The sequence below is a fragment of the Anastrepha ludens genome, chromosome 3, assembly GCF_028408465.1.
Source record: "Anastrepha ludens isolate Willacy chromosome 3, idAnaLude1.1, whole genome shotgun sequence".
Taxonomy (NCBI): Eukaryota; Metazoa; Arthropoda; class Insecta; order Diptera; family Tephritidae; genus Anastrepha; species Anastrepha ludens.
Window position 1 is genome coordinate 3,169,695 of NC_071499.1, and position 21,556 is coordinate 3,191,250.

General features: G+C 35.2%; 3 protein-coding genes across 4 annotated transcripts in view; 1 reads left to right on the top strand and 2 right to left on the bottom strand.

Annotated features, from left to right (window-relative positions):
* Positions 1 to 6,560: 6,560 nt before the first annotated feature.
* LOC128859396 (malignant T-cell-amplified sequence 1 homolog) lies at positions 6,561 to 7,523 on the bottom strand. The gene is made up of 4 exons (XM_054096428.1): positions 7,415 to 7,523; positions 7,199 to 7,351; positions 6,841 to 7,143; positions 6,561 to 6,784 (listed from the first exon to the last, which is right to left on the bottom strand). The coding sequence occupies exons 1-4, from the start codon at positions 7,423 to 7,425 to the stop codon at positions 6,703 to 6,705; spliced, it is 549 nt and encodes a 182-aa protein (XP_053952403.1). The 5' UTR covers positions 7,426 to 7,523; the 3' UTR covers positions 6,561 to 6,702.
* A 1,883-nt stretch (positions 7,524 to 9,406) lies between these two features.
* On the top strand, positions 9,407 to 11,325 carry LOC128856853 (uncharacterized). Its single transcript, XM_054092264.1, has 2 exons — positions 9,407 to 9,598; positions 9,660 to 11,325. Exons 1-2 carry the CDS (start codon positions 9,539 to 9,541, stop codon positions 10,026 to 10,028), a joined length of 429 nt encoding a protein of 142 aa, XP_053948239.1. The 5' UTR covers positions 9,407 to 9,538; the 3' UTR covers positions 10,029 to 11,325.
* Positions 11,326 to 11,498: 173 nt separating this feature from the next.
* Positions 11,499 to 21,556, bottom strand: part of LOC128856850 (blood vessel epicardial substance) — a 67,694-nt gene continuing 57,636 nt past the window's right edge. The window contains exons 7-8 of one of the 2 annotated variants that reach the window (XM_054092258.1): positions 18,378 to 18,410; positions 11,499 to 16,459 (exon numbers count right to left, since the gene is read on the bottom strand). In XM_054092258.1, the coding sequence (XP_053948233.1) occupies positions 16,395 to 16,459; positions 18,378 to 18,410 (98 nt within the window). In that variant the 3' untranslated portion in view covers positions 11,499 to 16,394. The remainder of the gene's footprint in view (positions 16,460 to 18,377; positions 18,411 to 21,556) is intronic. The other variant, XM_054092260.1, reaches the window with a different exon arrangement.

A 21,556-nucleotide genomic window follows, 5' to 3' on the forward strand; every position in this document is an offset into this window, starting at 1 on the left:
TTCTATCACTGTGCGAATTATTATATTAACTTTTTACCAAGATTCGTTGTTGATTTTCTAATGAAATTTTATCCAACCTAAGTCGGGAAGAAAGTCAAGCGTTTCTCGTCATCTTGACTAAAGTTGTTTTGCTAGTTTGACCTCTACTATTCATAAATAGCCAAATTGGCTTCAAACGTTGTTTCTAAAGGCAATCGGAAACAAAACTGACTCTCACTACTGCACATGAATGATGTTAGTCACTCGATACGTTCTCTATCGAGCCTTTTACAATCAAAATATTAGCCAAGGCGCATGTCCGGGCATCCATCACTTTGGCGACCAGCTATTGGATGTTTTGCTTAATGTTTCTGCTGCTCGACTGGAAAAATCGATACTGTCTGTTGCTGGTAGCCGCTTACCGTCATTCATGCACATATAATATACACTTACCTACAAAGTACGTACATACAGCCGTGGAAAAATACTTAAGAACGATGCGTTGGAGACCTTATATGCACATCTTTTATCGAGCACGGTGCCGTAACGGTACTTTTTGCGCTGGAATATATTCGCTGTGACCACATTCATTGAAATGCGTTCTTCTATCTATTTCTGTTGAAGGGCTCGCATTGATTTTTTGGCGTTTTAGTAGGAGCACTGATATTTTTATGAGAAACGTACTTAAGAACAATTTGGTCTGTGTCCAAAATTTTGTGAATTGTTTTCTGTTTTATATTGTAACTGATGAGTAAGTAAAAAAAAGTGAAATGATTCATAAATGTCGAAGGGAAACATAGCAATCCAGCACTTTGAAAACCAAGCTCTTCATAGAGTTGCAAAACACCGGATTATCCTACAGTGATATTTCAACACCATTAAAATTTTCAGAAACCATGGTTTTTAATGCTCTCAAATATTTTTCTGCGCATAAAATTGCAGAAAACGTTCCCAGAAAAAAGAAGCACGAACGACTACTAGCCAGACTGATAGAATGATCTTTGATTGTCAAAACAGGATCGCAGGAAGGGGGCTCCTGACCTCCAATAACGAAAAGAACAGTAGCGCTTTGATTTGCTGAAGCAGGGCTTTACTGTCGACTGGCACGGAAGAAGCTATTGGTAACAGCATCGCAATAACCAAGTCGAATTGAGTTTGCCCGAGAGCACATATCCTGGACTCAAAATCAGTAGCGTTACATTTTATTCAGCGATGAAACAAAAATAAATAATAAAGTTGGTCCAGGCGATAGGGAGTTGTACGGTGACCAAAATGTACCAAGTTAATCTCACCAATCATAAAGCACGTGGGAGGCTCAATAATAGTGTGTGGCTGCTTTTCGTGGAACGGTGTCGGGCCAATTCATCGTATTGAAGGTAATATGAAAGTGAACAGGTACCTTCAGTTACTTCAAAACGTAATGCCACCTTATACGGAAGAGAATTTACCGGTGATTTGGAAATTGCAACAAGACAATGATCCAAAGCACACTTTTCGTGTGACAAAAATTTTTTCGAAGACAACTCGATCACTGTTCTGGATTGGGCATCTTCGAGCGCCGACTTAAATCCACTAGAATATCTTTAAAACGGCGTAAAAATTAACTCAGTACGCAGGTTGAAAACATTTTAAATTTATAAAATAAAAACTTATATGCAAATCATTTAAGTGAGAGAGAACTGGGTATCGTTCCTAAGTATTTTTCAACGGCTGTATGGTGCATCCTGCCATGATTTCCTAGGTTTGTTTGCTTGATTGTCCACGAAAATAATGCGTGATTTCGACAGTTTTATCGCTAAAATACTTCCTTGGTAGTTCGTCACTCAATGCAGCTATCCACTAATCCTTGAAAGCTCATACAAATGTATGAGTGCATATATGCCCTCGTAAGGTCACGTGCTTTCTTGGGCCTCTTAAAACACGCATATTGATGTTATCTGTCATGTGTAGTGTGTACATACATATGTATGTATATGGCAAATACATAAATACATGATATTAAATCCTTATGATGCGCATTATGCCTTATTACCCTGCCCGTTATTTTTTGTATGCATAAAGGCGTGTACGTGAAAACGGCTCCAACGCCAGCTATTTATTTATTTGTAATATAAGAATGTATGAGTAAATGCAGAAGTATCCACTGTAGTGTTCACGTTTAGAAAATCCCTCAATACTCCAACAGGTGGTTTTATCACAAAAGAAAAATGCATCTTTTTCATCATCTATTTATATTGTAAGTGCATATATTTAACCTTCTCATCTACATACATACGAGTATGTCCATATATGTATGCCAGTGATACTCATTTCAAGCTCGTGATTTTTATGATTTATTTTTCGGTTAAGAATTTATATTTTCGGCTTACCTACATATGAATGGCCATTAGGCGGATAGGCTGACAAACAATTCTATACAAATACCTCTACTAAAAATTTACTATTATTCGACCAGTTGGCAACAGCTGGACTTTGTATTGTTAACGGAATTACACCAACGAGATATTCAAATAACTCACAACCTAGTCTTCTTGATTACTTTATAACATGTGACTTGTCACATATTCTTAAATTCGACCAAGTTGACTTTATCTCCGACCATGACTTAATATTTTGTACTTTAGATGTTGTGATGAATCGTCCAAATTTATGTGCCACCTACGAGTATCGTGATTTTAAATCGTTGAATGTTAATTCCCTGTATTCAGACATGGGTTCTATAAATTGGAATGAATGTTGGTTTCTTAGTACTGTTGATAATAAACTTGACTTCCTCAACCATAACCTATCCTCGATATTTAACATTCATGTTCCGCTTCGTTCTGTAAATGTTTTAAATAGTTCATGTCCTTGGTACAACTCGAAAGTTCGAGCTGCCATTAGAAAGCGCAACAAGTGTTATGCTAAGTGGAGAAAAAACTTGACGGATACTTCTTGGCGTCGGTACAAGGTAGTCCGAAATGAAACCACTGCAATAATACGACAAGCGAAACGTTGGTACAGTTACTCAAAACTTGATCCGTCACTTCCAACAAGAGAACTGTGGCGCAACCTAAAAAAATTTAAAATCCATGGCAAGGAAAGTTCCGAATGTGAGATTGACCTTGATGAACTCAATGACTACTTCATTAGTGTTGGTAAGAAAACAAATTGTGCTCCTATTTTAAAAGAGTCCTCACTTTGTGCTACTCTAAAAGAACAGTTTCAATTTTTGACCGTTAGTGAGGTAGATGTCCTGAAAGCTTTATCCAAAATAAAGTCTAATGTTGTAGGCGATGATGGCATCTCGCTAAAATTCGTCCGTATAGTCATACAATATATAATAGGGCCCCTTACCCATATAATAAACCATTGCTTGACTAGTTCATGTTTCCCAGCAGCATGGAAAAAGGCTATAGTTTTCCCAGTCGCAAAAAAGACAAATGCTATTTACGCTGGTGACTATAGACCTATCAGCATACTGCCCGCATTTTCCAAAGTTTGCGAAAACTTGATGGCCACGCAAATTTCATCATTTGTACAGAACAATCGTCTACTCTCTCCACTACAATCTGGCTTTAAACAAAGTCACAGTTGCTCGACTGCAATGGTTAAAATAATGGACGACATTAGAATTAGTTTTGACAACGGAGACTTGACTCTACTTTGTTTACTTGACTTTTCTAAAGCATTTGACTCAGTGAATCACAAATTATTATGTTTGAAGCTTAAACACTATTTCGGCTTCAAAGACAGTGCGGTGAAGCTCATGGCCAGCTACCTTAGTGACAGAACGCAGAAGGTCAAGACCAGTAAATTAACATCTCAGTCAAGATACGTACAAACTGGTGTTCCGCAAGGGTCTATTCTTGGTCCACTTTTATTCAGTCTTTTTGTCAATGATGTTTTTACCGTTTGTCAGTACGTGAATGTCCATGCGTATGCTGATGATATACAATTGTACTTGTCCAGTCGTATTGGTCTCGTTGAAGATTTATGTTTCAAAATAAACAGTGATTTGTCTGCTATTTCTGTATGGGCTAACGATAACTCATTATGTCTGAACGCGTCAAAGTCATATGTCTTACCTATATGTAATAGTGGTGTGCATGTTGACAATATCCCTAAATTGTGGATAGGTACAAGTTCCCTTACCTTTATGGATAAGGTAAAAAATTTGGGGTTTATTCTTAACACAAAACTTACCTGTGCTGACCATATAAATAGGGTTGTGGGGAATATTTACGCTACATTGCGAAAGCTGTGTGTCTCCGCAACATTCACTCCAGAGAAAACGAGGCGCAAATTAGTTCTCCAGCTAATTATGCCTCTCATCACCTACTCTGAGGTGGTATACAGCAAACTCGACTCCACATCTTGCCATAAACTTAATGTGGCGTTTAATAACGCCACGCGGTATGTATATGGGATTGGCAGATATGACCATATCTCTGCCTTCAGATCAAGGCTACTAGGCTGTTGCCTTAATAGCTATTTATCTGCTAGGAATTGCATATTTTTGTGCAAACTTATATTATTCAGGTCTCCTCCCTATCTGACAGAGAAGTTGATACCAGTAAGGTCTCGCAGACACAACAAATTCATCGTTCCAAAATTTAATTACCTACCATCATCTAGATTATTTTTCATTAACGCTATTAAAGTGTGGAACTCATTACCCGACACTGTGAAGGCTGGACTTAACAGATCTAACTTCAGGGCACAAGTCTATAATTATTTTAAAAGTGTTTGATTGCATTAAAGTAGCGCATTACATTTCTCTTTACATTCTCTAATTACTTGTACTATTTTTGTTTTTTTCTTTTTCTTTTCTAAATCCTTCTTTTCTTTTCATACTGCTATTTTTATTTTTATTTTATTTTTTTCTTCTTATTATTATAGTTAAGTTAAATATATTGGATTGATTTGTAAATGAACTGGTGTAAAATTTAGATTAAGAAACTTGTATGTTAAAAACATTCCAGTTTGTTTTATAATATTGTTGAAGTACTATCAAAAGACCTTAGTCTTACTATGTACTATTTGTATAAATAAATAAATAAATAAATAAACTAATAGAAATTGAATACCGAAGCCCAAAAGAAGATTAGCGTCGACACCCTAAGGATGGCGTATAGAGATTAATCAGTGAAACCTAGTGTTTTTTATGGAGATCGCACTCGAGAAGAGGCCGAGGTAAGCCTTGGTACTGGCTTTGAATATGTCTCATCAAATATTGATGACAGCCTTCCCGACGCACAATTGGATTTAGATTCTTCATAAAATATAGATTTTCAGTCTGAACCTGGTGGGTCTGCAAGGGCAACATGAAGTATTTGGAATAACACAGGGAACATGCTAATATATTATATATAAATAGGCAAACATGTTTTCTTTACATCCCTTTTACTGATAAACTATTCATATTCATATTTCTAAGGTATAAAAATTAAATATATTTTGATGTAAAAGGCAAAAAAATTCACACAAAAATAGTTACAAATGCTAGAACCTGTATATATGGGATGACTCCTAAATGTATGCTTTAATATTATACTGACTGAAAAGGCAGGGTTTAAGGAATAAAATTTGGATTATGATTAATACAAGAACAAAGGTAATGATGAATATATAGCTGAAGAAAAGCACAGTGCTGAAGTTAAAAATAAAAATAGGGATGCGTACAGATAAAGTAATGAAGATTAAGATAGGGACAAAAATTCAACCAGAAAGGTAAATAAAAGGAAAAGGATGGAAACAGTAAAAAAGAAGGGGATAAAGAAAAGGAAACAAAGAAGAGGTAAAACTGAGTTTTATAATTTTTGCTCAATTTCTGGGCTATGGCATAAGTCTCACATACCGCTCCGCAGATTTTCATGATTTTCTCAACAATTTACCAGTTGGTTCACCAGGACGAAATCATAGGAAAACCACTTTACTATTGCATTTTCTCTTTTTACCTTTATTTTGGAACGCCTTAACCCACAACTGACTCCTCCACAGACCGGTCAAAGAAATTGATTTGTTGCGAAAGTCACCTTCAAATCGCCGTTGAAAATGGCCCTATACAATTTATACGTCATTTGATTTGGCATGCTAAAGATATTACATTATTAACCTCAAGAAACCACACTACATTATTTAAATGAATATCAATTTGTATGTAAGCAAAAACTAAACAAAAATAAGTAAGTAATAAACTTGGGGCGATAATTGGCTTTGTAAACTAATACAAAACCAACAACAGCAACAACGACGCTAATTGGTGACGCAGCACACCAGCAATCGGTCTTGGATTCGACCCGCGCATATTTTGGCATATAATTGAAAAGATGCAGCAACGATTCTTACTTATCTGCTTATCCATACGTGCTATTATAAAACACAACAAACCGAAGAATCGGTAGAAGAATAAAAAAATTTTAAGAATAAACAAGTTAATTGTAAAGTGAAATTAAAACTACGCATACGTGTCCTCATTTCACGGAAAGTATTCTAAGGCATTGTTATTGCTCACGTACTTCGCCACAAAATAGCGCCTTAAGAACGCTTGAGTATTTTCAAATTGTATAATCCATATTTATAAATATTTCTACACAACATATTATTAAATATCTTTAAAATTAATGTTTATTCAATAAGCTAAAGAAATAGATGTATTATAATACAAAAATCATTTAGACATTTAAATATAGCTCTTTCAGACTAGCTATTGCAATCATGCGGATTAATATTTTATGATTTTTACTTTATAACTTTCATTTTCCATAGTCCATCATTAAGGTAATGGCAATTTTCCACTCCTACGCCCTTGTTAACTTTCGAGCTGTAAAACAAAAACATATAGTTAATAAGCATACAGACCACTAGGCTGTAATTTACATTTCTTCAGTAGACAAAGTGGTGATGCCAATGGCCAATGCATGTTCTTTGCCTTCGGCCATTATTGCCACAACAGCTCCTTTATCGGAGGGTGTCATTTGTGCGCCAGGCGACGTGAGGCCGGGACACATTATATTAGCACCACTTAACACAAATCGAATGGCACCCTTATCTACTTGTTGCATAGTTACAAAATATGGAAACTTGTGTAGTAATCGCAAAGTCGGCATCCACTGACCCTCGCGATGCCGGAAGAACGCTATTTCGCCGCTCCCTGTGACTAAAAGTTCAATATGATCGTGGCTAAAAAGTAATTAAAAAGTTAAAACCATTTCATTTGTATACAAATAATAGTAACCATTTAGCGATGCGGTACGAATCTTTTTTTGGTAGTATCAAGTCAATGTGTGTTTCCAACAATGGATACGTTTCCAACAATTTCGCACGAATACCCTTCTGGACAGAAGATTTCAGTTGTTGAAGCGATGAAACACTTTCCTTTTCTTCAAATCTGTAATATCGACAATTGAAATAACTGAATTTTAGGAATGGTCTCATTAAACACTAAACTTACTTTCTAAACATTTTGAATTAGTATTAATTATTAAAATATTCACGCAATATATGTCTAATGTGTCGTAAAAGCAATGCAAAGAAAAGCAATATAAAGCAACCAACAACAAAACAAAAGCGAACATTAACTCTGAGTAGTGGCTGTCAAATCTCATCTGCTAGTTGTCAGTTTCAGTGCTTACACTTTACACTTAGTCCCCACTATATTTTAATATGACATAGCATGGTAAGACAGATTACCTTCATTGAATGTAATTAGAATGGGGTAAGCAAATTCAATCAAACTTATGAAACTCTGATAGCGGTATTTGATTTGGATTTTAAAATCTATTTAATAGACAGGTATCCTAAAACTATTTTAATTTAATAATAGGACGTAACCCTACGAATATGCTGACATATGATCATGAAAATTTTGTAGCTCTCGCGGATGGTTAACAAGACGTGACAATAGTGCGAGAAAAGAAATATCATATAAGTGTTCCGACACACTCGATTTAGCTTACCCGATTAAAGGGGAACGCCGCCGTGGGAGGTCAAAAAATAGTAGATTTTTGGGAATTTGTTTTTGTAAGTAGGAATGATTATTCGAGGATCGGACAAAAGGCAATTTATTATATGTGTATTAAACTGTGTTGATGTAAATTTTTATTAAAAACTATTGAAAATTTGCAAATTTATGTAAATAAACGTAACGAGTTAAAAAAAATGGCGTATCTGGACGCAGCGACACAACAATGAATAATTATCTGAACTCCAAAAGCCAAAACTTGTATTAATATACACAATAGTGGCTATCGTTGTAAGTAGCCGTTTTTTTTTTTTGTTTTTTGAAAAAATGGTGGAGATTTCAATTTCGATGTGTGTTTTTCACCATTTTTTTGATTTTCAACAGGCCCAAAAAAATAGTTATTTTCAAAATTTTGAAAATCGGCTACGTACAACGATAGCCAATGCGATAACAAAAATTTTGAAAAAAAAAATTAAAATCGGTACATTAGTCTTCGAGAAATCGTTGCCCCCGTATTAAAAAAAGTCGTTTGGAGAAAAACGCGTTTGAAATAAAGCATCGTATCGAAAGCGCTACGGAGCCGAATCGACGGGCGCTCACTTAAGTGCACATAGAATCGGGAGTAAAGCGAATATCGCTTTAAAATTTTTACCACATTTTCTTGAGTAGTTATACTAACAATTTATGCAAAAAAAAATCGATTTTTTTTAATTTTCACAGTGGCGTTCCCCCTTAATTATGCGAATGGAACGGCTTTCCGTTTACCATATAAGTAGATAATCTGCTTTTTCGTGCTTAACTCCCAATCCATAATTAAAAGGCAAGATTTCCCATACGAAATTTATCCCGCCAAGCTATGAAATTCAACTTTGGGTGTTTTCTTCAATATTATTTGCGCAAATAATATCTTTTGCAGATTACCGCTTCACTTGGGTCATAGGACACCTTTGCACAAAACATAGAATTGTTGGTTGTATTCGCCACACGATGTATGTGCTACGGCTAACGGACTACTGCCTCATAGAATTTTTATAAACGTATTTACTATCGATGTAGCAATTTATACAATATTATTTGGTATGTTCAAGGCACATTGAACAGGTAGTATCAATAGAGCAACTGATTTGATTTTTTTCTATTTATTTGGTTTTTAAATTGTAAATATTTGTTTATTTTTATTACTCTAAACAGTAATTTTTTAATCGAATTTGACATTCTATGCCCAAAACTTAGAACGAAATACATTGTTCTCGTTGTTTTTGTCCGCGATTACCTGTTCAAGTGCCTGGATAAATTATTATCGCCACAACAATTTTTTCTTTTTATCCGTTTTTTATGTATAAAAATAATGCATTTGATTTAAGAAGGAAAAAACGGTTATGAGTTTTGCTTTTAAAAGTATTCATTGCACTGAAAACTCTTTCAACTTCTGCATTTGACTCTGGCAATGACAGGAACCAAGTTTGTAATTGGGCGCTTTGATTTCCACTAAAACTAGTGCTTAAAGCAAGAAGTTGGCAACTATGCGTGCATGAATGGAGATCAAATCGAACATCAAGAATAAAATTTATTTTAACCGTATTTACGCATTTATATTGAGTGGCATCCAACAACATGGATTATATGTTTGCAGAACTATTAACGCACGAACAGTTGTTAAACATTTTAATTGAGGTGAGGCTCATTTCTGGGAATAACCAAGTCATAATATATTTTTTGCCAAAATTTCTTACAGCGTCAACTAAACATACCCAACCTGCGGGAAATGCCACACGATGAACTTGTACGTATCTACAAATCGTTTGCTCTACCTTTGGCACGCCGGGAAAGTCATCGCAAAACTAAAATGCAGCCGGAGTTCAAAGGCTTGGAGGGGAAAACCGGCAAAGAGCCAATCAACAAAGCCAATGAATGTATTGCCGATTTGCCTATGGATGTAGATGGAACTGAGTTCATTCAAATATCAAGCGATAGATTTAGTAAAACTAAAGCAGGAAGGAGCATATCCTGTGAAAAGAGATCGCATGATTACAAGCATTTAAACCCTCTTACGGACGAATACTTGAGCATAGCAACCAAACGCATCAAAATTGCCTGGTCTTAGCTGTTCCCCACGAAAAGAGGTATCGCTTGGACATGATGCCAATGTGAAAGTGTAGCTCCAGAAGTTTCTACTGCTGCTATGACAAAAGTTTCGTATTGTTACTGCAAATGGTTTCCATAACGGAACAGTTCTCGAATACTAGTTTGAGAGGTTAATTGTTATAATAGAAAGTGCAATACGAGTAACGTAGTCAGGTTTGATGCAGAGAATGATTTGTTTGATAAATATAGTGTAATGCTATTTACATATATTCGTCAATCTACTGTAAAGTTTATTCGACATGAATAAATGCTTCCGAATATATGTTCCCCATATCAATTTTTACTGTAGCAGCCTCAGCAGAAGTCCGACTAAGATTTATTGGGATCTTGGGAGTTTATCATACCACAAAATCCGGAACGTTGTGGAGGCGTTATGTGGGTTTCACGAGACAACCCCATCTCTGTTTGCGTTGAGTAATGGTTGGTCTCCGATAAGGGTATTTATGAAGCGAGAGTGTAACAAGATGTTAATTAGTACTTGATGGGTGTCATTTATATCCTGTTGATAGGCCGTCCATTCGTACATCTCAATTTTTGGATACAAATCCAAGTTTTAATCCATAATTTATTTAAAGAACTGCAATTGTCGATTCGATGTGACATATGTTTTCTTTTTTTTAATCTGTCTTGCGTATTTGTGTGATTGGATAGATCTCGACCAAGGAGTGCCGCAATAACCCTGCTAAAATCTCTGAACACTATCTAGTACTTCATCGCATCTAGCAGCACCGGTGCTTAGGGAATAGCATAACGCTATTTTTCGTACATTCCCCCAACCTTCTTATTTCTGGCTCTTAGCAAAAGTGGCCGCATTAATGAATTCTGGGAATCCCGCCAACTAAGGAGAGCCGTATCTCCTGACATCTACTTATTCCCTGGAGGTGAAAATACTGGACTTAACCAAAACTCCCAAGGCTTTGATACCGTCAGTTACACAACGTACTGGTAGACATTGAGCACTCCACTCTTTTACAAGGACTGAAGATCTGACCCATAATATCTCGATATGAAACATCTAATCATGGGAGGATAAATTATTGTCTTTCCCATCCCCACTATTGTTCGAGGCACCTCCAACCGCCAAATGGAATTTCATTGATTTCTTACGCTGAACTCAAGAGCGGCAATGAAATTAATGACACTTATCCAAAGGTAACCCATTACCTTCCCAATATTTATCACTTCTTACCTGCATTGGGTCCAGCACCTCCTATACTAAATTCACAGCAATCCTGTTTGTAATGTTCCCACCACAGTCGGTTCTACGTTGCCGGAACGACCCAGATTTATATCTGACCAAGGAGTACCACCCCAGCAACTTTCGTTAAAAGATATTCAAATCTTGTCGAATTTTCAAATCTGTCGGAATCTCTAATAATTATTTTCTGATACTGATTTGAATGAAAAATCATAATTGGTTTTAAATCTTTTATTGTACTTAGTTTTTAATTCGCTTAATTTTTGCCTAAAAACAAACAAGATTTTGAATAAATAATTATAATTATAATTTATCGATTTATGCATGTATTTCTGTTCTCCATTTTACACACACTTGTAATGACATTTACAGACATTGTATACAAATATTAACACAATTAATTATTCATTTATTAGCTACTTATTTTTATCTGCTCGCATAATCTTACACGTAAAAACGGTAATTTTAAAGGTTGTATAATAAAATATAATTAGTTGAATAGCATTGGCTTAATAGTAAAATACTATTACGTATATAGTGCATTGAAGAAAATCACTCAGGATTCATTTCTCTTGGCACACACATACAAATACCAAAATACCGTATGCATGAGTGTGTAAGTGTTAATTATACAAATAACGCTTTGCTATACAGTTATGATACACTCACCAGATTGTTATTTGGAACATATACGAAACATGAAAATATTGACAAAGTAACTATATAATAATACTTAACCCTTTATCTTGGTCCGAATTTGAAACGGCAAAAGAGCGGAAGGCATTTTCAAATGTGGCATTCCTGTTTAATTGCATTTAACTGTAAGGGCCTTAGTCGAATCTAAACGGCAAAAGCAGATGCACCAAATGAAAAGCCTTTGTTTTACGAGATACATCTGTACATACATACATACATATATAAATATATAGGCATATAAAGGAAAGTTCGCAAAATGATGATGAATCGAAATAAGGCACTTCTAGAGAAAAATTAACTTGCGAAAGATCAACAAATTTAGAAAATTTTCACATACCTACGCATTGAACGTTATATTGTTGAGACTTTGACAAAACGCAGAGGTGCATTAAGCAATTGATATTGGTTTTAATTCAAAGATCAATTTGTTTCCCTCTTTTCATAATACATATAGACTTGTTATTATTTAACCCAGATAATAATTTAATCTAAAGCTATTGAATTAAGTTTGAAATAATTTAATAAAATAGTTTAAAGTTAAAACAGCATTCTTTATTTTCGGGGCCCTATAAAAACATGAGCTACCAAAATTCTATATAAATATTTTCCAAGAAAAGCTGCAGCGAGAATGTTCAGAAACTTGTTTTTTATTAATACAAGTAGAAATACTCGGTGAGGTATACGTCCGAGGGCTTTGGGTTTTTTTTTCATATTTCTTTTTTAATTAAGTTACGACAACAAATAAGGCATTTCACCATATTAATCTGATAAACGAAAGCAAAATGTTCAGAACTATTTTTTCGCCTAAGGCTACGGCTTTCGAAAAGAATTAATTTTACTTTTTTTAGGCTATAACGACGACTTTTTGGAAATTCTAGCCTAGGAGTATTTCTAATGTATTAAAAAAGCCCGTTTAACTGATTGCTAACTTTTTATAAGGTCAACTATAAAAGGAGCTCGGAATCGATCAACTCCGGTAATAGAGATAGGCATACATTTATTTTAGAAATTCTGGGCTTTATAGTTGAAATTCATTACTTCTATAAAAATGTCTTCATGCTTACTGCACGTAAGGGACAACACTTTGCGCAAACATCTTTCCAAGAGGGAGCAAATAAACGTAGGTAAGGAAAAATAATTGTATAAATGTTATAATACGTATTACTAAGGCGGCCAACAGTCTCGGACTGTGCGGTTTATCTACATACTAAATACATATAAAATCAAAAAACACGATCGAGCTACGCATCGGTAGTTGCAGCGTTTTGACTCCTATATAATTTTCATTCCTAGGATAAAATACAAAAAATTTCAGATGATTAAAAGTTTTTCTTTATAATAAAAGTTAATAAATGTTTTCATTTTTCGTTTTTTTATAATAAGCCATATAAATTCTTTATTTTTATTCAAGAGTCTTGTTTTTTAGCTCTACAGAATCAGTTCTGCAAATCAAAGATGGACTAGCGTTAACACCTGTGAAATTGCTAGGCAAACATGGCCAAGTCTACATGGCTAAATCTACGTCTGTCCAAGAGTATTATAAAATTGAGTTTGAAGTCTATTAGGACCTTATTAGTAGGGGCCCTCACAGGACATTGTCTCATAGGAAATCATGAAAGGAGATTAGGCGTTTACACGCATGATTTCTGTCGTATCTGCAGAAATGCGGAGTAGTTGGAAACAATTCAACACCTTTTTTGCACATGCCCAGCTCTAGCCAGAAGCAGCAACCGATATTTAAGATCCTACTTCTTAACGTATTTAGATAATCTATACACTTTAGGTATCAACAACCTTTTACGCTTTATCAAAAGCTCAGGATGGTTCAATACGGAGAGGGGCATGTAGCCCAGCCCACGTGGCTCACAACGGACCCATTTCGTGGTCTAAGTGGCATCGTTGTCTCTAGGTGCGATGCGGCTGCCAAACCTAACTTAACCTAGCTCTACAGAAAGGTGGTATATAAAACTTTCTTGATTAGATTTCACTAATTAGTGTATACAATTTAGCACAATTCTGAAATGTCTGAAGCTGCTTTAAAAGTTAATTGATTCGTTTATTTGTCAATTTGTCATCTTGAAAATTTATCAAAAAAAGAACTTTTTATTTTTGTTACAGAATACCAAACACTTGATAAATAGTCCATATTGAAAAATAAGCAGGAAGGCGAGTTTATCAAGTGCACTGAATTGTACTGCTATAGGCACACAAACATTTTCAACAAAAAATATGCATCCATTTAAGCACATATTATATTTATGTGTTAAATGAAATTCACAAAAAAAAATGTCAAGTTGAAACAAACCTATATGGATTGTTTTGTGCATTTCGTAAAAATGAGTTCAGCTTAATTACGCATTGGGCTAAAAAATAAACAGTATTAAATACTAAATTATGACAAATAATTCGTTGTAATGAAATATAATAGAAATATTGGCCCTTCCTTTAGCCTTATAATTCCGAATAAAGGATTTGTCCAACTCTGAAAAATAGCAATTCGTTTCTGCAATCACCACCTCGGTTGAATAAAATATTTTTCCCAGCAGCCAATTCTTCAAATTGGGGAACAACCTGGAGAATAATCGGGATGTAAAACGAATTGTAATCCTATTTCCATGAATTTTGTGACCACAACTGCTGAGACGAGAGCTGGTTGCGTTGTCATGATGGAAAAAGGAAATCACTTGACTTCCTCGATTCAAACGAATGCCAAACACAAAGAAGTATACCGATCTAGCTGAAATTTGATGTGTGTTCTTCCAAGAGATGCTACTAACTAAACATAACCTCGATACGCGCCAGTAGTGCCCTCGCTCTGACTTTGCACAGGCTTTTCAAGCGACCCTCATGCAAAAAAAATATAAGGTAAATTTCAAATTTTATCTTTTAACTCCACAAATATAAGGTAAATTTCAAATTTTATCTTTTAACTCCTTTATTATATTTAGACTACAAACAAAAAAACAATAAATACATTCCAACTTTCTAATTCTCTTTAAGAGTTGAAAAATTGTTTGCTATGCTAATAATGAAATTTAATTTAGATTGCTGCCCTACATTTTACAAAAAACCTATCAAAAATCCTGATCTTGTGAAAGAATGTCATAAAAGCACTTTTACATTACATATTTTTTTTTTGTTTTTGTTTTTTATTTAACTTATATAATAAGTTATTTATAAAAGTTTTGAAATTGCAGCGCTAGTAACGAAGGCCGGCCATCAGTTGTTACTGTCGTTACCCTGTCGTGTAATATCTAGCATTGATATTTCAAAAAGTTTGTCGTCATAGCTCAAAAAAACAAATTTTCGGGGAAAACGGCTTTAAAGTTTACAAGTAAAAGAAAAGGTACATTTCGAACTAAGATACAGTCAATAAATATCCTCATGAATTCTTTGCACACCATAACAGAAGATCTGGTGGTCAACATTCCCACGACAGTTACCGGAACAAACCGGATTTATATCCGACCAAGGAATGCCACTTCAGCAGCATTCCCCGTATATGCATATGTTGCTACAACAACAACAACAATATGGGAGTCAAATCTGCATACTTATCAAAACAAAAACAATTTTTTTTCACCTTTCACAATTTATTTTGAGATGGCTTCTACATTCTCTGGGAAAACTATTTGTAACGACCAGAAACAAAAAGAAGCGTATTATCATTGATGGTAGTTGGTATTGTATAAACTTTGGCTTGATTAAATGAAATTTACACGCATATTCACCTATTTACATACCATGTGTACATGCATATGTATACATATAAACTTGTGGATATACATAACTTATTTTAACAAATACAAATACGTACAATTGCTGGGAAATCGTACATTAAAAATTGCATTTTTTTATAATTTGCCAGTGTAAATCGTTTATACATATGTATTTTTTGTACATACATACATACATATGTAGCTGCGTTCAAACTAATTTACAAAAAAAAAAAAACTTTTAAATATCTAACACAATCATTTTCTATTAGATACAAATATGAACATAGACAGAAAGGACAATATCTCCCCATTTATGTATGCCACCTTCCGCTAACGATTGCAAATATGTATGTAATATACATATTTTTATATCTTTTCGCCTTAGACTTAGATTTTCTTCTTTTTACAAATAATATGTATAATTACCATTCTGTTGTTTTTTGTATAAAACAACTCTAACAGTGCAATGAATGAGATAATTTTCTTAAAGTCTAATAATACTCGGAAAGAAATTCCACTCGCTCTCGCAAAATAGCAGTTACTCAACTATTGGCATTGATGCCATAGATGCTGTACACACATACGCTTACAGTACGGCGGCGCACTATCGCTAACCCTCCTTCATCATAATCTGGGTAATACTCCTTACTTGGCTTCGCTTCACTTTCTGCGCGTAATAAAGATATTTACACCTACACCATATATGCTACACTCACACAGCCGTCTCATGATCAGTCTCATCGATTCTGCCCAGTCGCCAGGAGTTTGGATCACCCGCTAAAAACAAAGCATTTTTGTGTTATTTAATAAAATACTTACATACATACATATATTCTAACTGTAAAAACGTCCATACGGAATTGAAGCTATTAGTACTATAATAAGAGATTGCAGAGAAGGATGTAGCGGAGTAGTGGTAGGTGTATTTATTACGTGTGATTCGAAATAAAGGGTGTTTTTTTAGAGGTTAGGTTTTCAAGTTGGCACTACTTTTTTCGTAGATGGTCTTTTTGACAGCTGTCACTTGATTTATGCTCAGTTTGGTTTGCCATTTCATAATGAATAGACTTACACCTGAACAACGTTTGCAAATCGTGCAAATTTATTACGAAAATAATGGTTCGGTTCGCGCGACGCATCGAAGAAAATTTTTTTCAGCGATGAAGCTCACTTTTGGTTGAATGGGTATGTCAATAAGTAAAATTGTCGCATTTGGAGTGAACGTAATCCACAAGTCATTGCTGAGACGCCGTTACATCCTCAAAAAGTCACTGTTTGGTGTGCTCTATGGGCAGAGGGAATCATTGGTCCATATTTCTTTAAAAATGAAGCCGGCCGTAATGTTACAGTCAATGGAGAGCGCTATAGGGCCATGATGAATGACTTTTTCGTGCCTGAATTGGACGATGTTGATGTGGACGACCTTTGGTTCCAACAAGACTGCGCTACATGCCATACAGCCAACGCAACAATCGATTTATTGAAGGAAACTTTTGGTGAGCGCATTATCTCGCGCCGTGGACCTGTGGCGTGGCCTCCAACATCGTGCGATATAACACCGCTGGACTATTTCTTGTGGGGCTATGTGAAGTCGCTTGTCTACGCAGATAAGCCCGAGACGATTGACATCTTGGAAGAGAATATTCGGCGCGTTATTGCTGACATACGGCCCCAATTGCTGCAAAAAGTGGTCGAAAATTGGGCCTCTCGGCTGGAATTTATTCGAGCCAGCCGCGGCGACCACTTGCCCGACATCATTTTTAAAACATAATGGCAAACCCTTATCTTTATAATAAAGCTAAATTCTTGGCCATAACATTAAATTATATACGTTTTATTTCATCTTGAAAACCTAACCACTAAAAAAACACCCTTTATGTATGCATGTGTCAGCGATATGTCCTCTATATTTATGCTCAGAAAGTCTCATAGGACCCCTTCTGTATTTGTGAGTGAGTGATTGTTCAATGCTAAAGGAAATTCTGAGAATGGTCTATGTAATTTAAGGCGTACAGAAATCAAAATAATTGCTCTCACGTACTAAGCGGCCTAGCAGTTTAACGACTGCTAGTGTTTGCTAAGTTGCTTTGATTTCTATATAGAATTCTATGCACAAAAGTGATGTATGATATGGCAATAATGAAAAGCGATAAGATAGGTTCACATCTAAAAGAATGTCCTCTCGGATTATTCGCCGACTATTGGTGGTGGGGACAATCCAAATTACTGCAGCGTACGAATGCAAATAAATCGTGTTTCCTTTTGGTGTCTGTAGGCATGCGGAGATGATGAGCTCACAGTTACTGTAGTTTACGTTTTTAATTCGTATGTGACTAGTTTAGATATTCTACCGAAATCGGCATGCAATAAAATTCAATACAAATTTAAAAACTTACGTGCACATCAGTAAATATTGTTTATATAAAATCAAAGCAAATACGAAGTCTACCGAACTCACAGAATAATAATGGGTTTCATTATACTCATACTAATATTCCTTTCAAATTCTTTACACACACTTGATTATCTACAATAATATTCGTTTTGCAATACATATATTCAAATGTGCATTCAGAAGATGCAAAAGTAATTAAAGTTGCTTACGTACTCTTGCCCATATACATACATATGTGAGTATAATATATGCGAGACATACATAAGTACTTACATATGTATATATGCAAGTTTAACTTACCACAATCATAGTACCTCGATATCCTCGGAATGGCTGGTTAGTGCCGCGGAAAGGTAGTTTATTAAGGCAACAGTCGTTTTGATGAGGAAAAGAAACGGCAACAAGAGAAAAAATAAGTAAATTAAGAAAAAGAAATATAAATCGAAATATTCTAACACACAAAGGATTCAACTACTAACTGACTGTGTAGTGTGTATCTATTTTTTTTTCTGACTCGCTTACCCGTAATGCATTTACCTGTACGTATTAACACTATGAGTTTGTCTTTAAATGCATTCGTGTATGGATGTGAAACCCACCAAACTATAAGTTCCGAAGCTTGGGGAAAAAATCACGGTTTTGCCAAGGAATTGATTCCATCTCAGATTTTTTTAGTAGACCGATCAGGCTTATGTATCTGTGGTCATATGCCATAGCAGCTTAAGTCGACGTATCAGAACGTCATGCATTTATTTGGCTAAATTCGCACTTGACGTTCTGATACGTCATTGCAACGGACGCAATATTTAACAGGTTCATTCTGGTTTACTTGAGAGTAATTTGTATCAGTTGCAACAAAACAAATATTAGGTCCGCTCATCTAAAAATTATCCAGTAACTTGCCAGTAATTTAATTTTCGAGAATTCGCTGGCAAAGAGGAAAATATCGAAAAAAGTACGTGAACGTAAAACCAGTAACAATTTTCAAGTTTTACGAACAGCAAACTTACAGGAAAAATCACAAAAATTTTTAATTTATTCAGTTGAGCTACCTCGTATTAAATTAAAAAAAAAATAAAGCGAACAAAATGCAAAATAACTAGCTTAGGCATCACCTGATTTTATTTTGTCCATAATAATTTGTTCCATTTCACCATCGTTGTTAGATGAAGCAATTGTATTGTTGTGGCAATCACAGTTTTCTTCACATATTCCTTGCTTTCTTCTATACTCTAAATATAATCTAGGATTATGATTTTAACTGCACACGCAGAATTTCTATCAGATAAATGGGTACGCATAAGGGTTAAGATAAGAATGAAATTGTTTTCCTAATGGCGTTCTAAATACCAAAGCGTTTGCATAATTTTCTAATTTAGATTTATTATCATTATTCCTTACTTAGATTTATAGAAAAAAATAATAGTAAGGTTGTTTACTGGAACAAGCTAGCATTCGTTTCGACTTTGATGCCATGTCATACGATACAAATACAGTCACTCACACCTTATTTGATACATATACGGTTTTTTTGTAAAGTGTTTCATACTATTTTGCTAAAATGGAAAAACAGAGTATGCGGGGTGTTATGGGTACTCCGGTCCATCAGAAACCACAATAAAACGATGGTTCGTTGACTTCAAACGTGTTCGTAGAGACATCGATGATGCACAACGAAGTGGACGGCGGCAAGACCAGAAAACATCAAAAAAATCCACAAAAACCTTTTGTAATGATCGAAAAGTGAAGTTGCGTGAGTTAGCTGACACCGAAAGATGTAAAAAAACGCATTTGACTATGAGAACGCTCTATTCAAAGTGGGTACCGCGTTTGCTCACTGTTGACCAAAATCAAGAACGTTTTGATGATTAAAAACAATGGCAAAACTACATGAATTGAACTTCGAATTGCTCCTACATCCACCATATTCGCCAGATTTGGCTCCCAGGGACTGTTCGCAGACCTAAATAAATGATTGCCGGTAAGAAATTTCGGACGACTGAAACTGACGCTGGAATAACGGCGCTGTTCTTGATGGGAATTACGTTGATGAATAAAGCCAATTTTGAGCCAAAAACAAAACCATGAAAGCAAATAGGCCCTGGACTTTTCAGCCCATACCGTAGTATAGCGACGTAACGGCCAATGAGCCGGCAGACGAGTTTACAAGAGTTTATTGCTGGTACAACAACAACAACAACAACGAGAAAGTCACTTCCGTTCCACTACCCTCGCTACCTCCCAGCTCAATGTAAAGAAAATTGTTGTCAAAGAAGCGGAAATAGTTTAGTGCTTGCAACACAGCCAATCTCAGATGAACAGTATGAAAAATGTAATAATTTAGGCATTAATATCAAAAATAGTAATACTAAACAAATCAAACGAGTTAGCGCTAAGTTCGCAGATTTGTTAAACATTTGCAACCTTAACACATTGACGCCCGGGAACGAGATTTCTCGTTTTCATTAAACATTTGTAGGTGACCGGGAACAAGAAATCTCGTCTAGGTGATAATCATGATGCAATAACAATAAACAAATCATTGATTGTTTTTGTTCTAACGGAATTTGTACTGCTATTGAACGTTATACATACATACATTGGGTTTCTAAGCAAGTTTTCAATACGGTTTTTATTTTATTTTTTTGCATATATATATATAATTGGCGCATATACCCTTTTTGCGTGTTTGGTCGAGCTCCTCCTCCTATTTGTGGTGTGCGTCTTGATGTTGTTCCACAAATGGAGGGACCTACAGTTTCAAGCCGACTCCGAACGGCAGATATTTTTATGAGGAGCTTTTTCATGGCAGAAATACACTCGGAGGTTTGCCATTGCCTGCTAAGGGGCGACCGCTATTAGAAAAATGTTTTTCTTAATTGATGTTTAGCCGAGATTCGAACCTACGTTCTCTCTGTGAATTCCGAATGGTAGTCATAGTCCAGTCAAAAGAAGATTTAACTTAGTAATTTTAGGAGTATGCGAGTTTATGGTTTTATTATGTAAAACCCATCACTGTGAACTTAAGTTTGAGTTTTCGGGGTCGGGGGTTGTGTCCCGCGGCCGCCATCTTGGAAATAAGGGTGCAACTGGTTTTTGCGATTATCTCGTGAATTTCGAAAGTTACGAAAATTTTGTAAAATGCTTTTTTGTAGATAATAATATTATCTACAACTTTCATTCAAAACTTTTTATTGTAAAATTAATAATAAAAAAGTTATAAACAAAATTACGCGAAAAATTAAGGGATGAATTGTTTTAAAGCGTAATAACTTTTTTTTTATTGATTTTATGGAAAATATACATCAGAGCTTTTTTATAGAGCATTCTTTTGTGAACATTTTTGTCTACAAGTTTTTTCCGCTATCTTTATTTAGTCGTATGATTTTGAGCTGCTAAGCGGAGCAACCAATACATTAGCGAAGCGCGTACATGATTACACAGGCCGACAAAATTTAACCAACATTCAGACCCAGAAA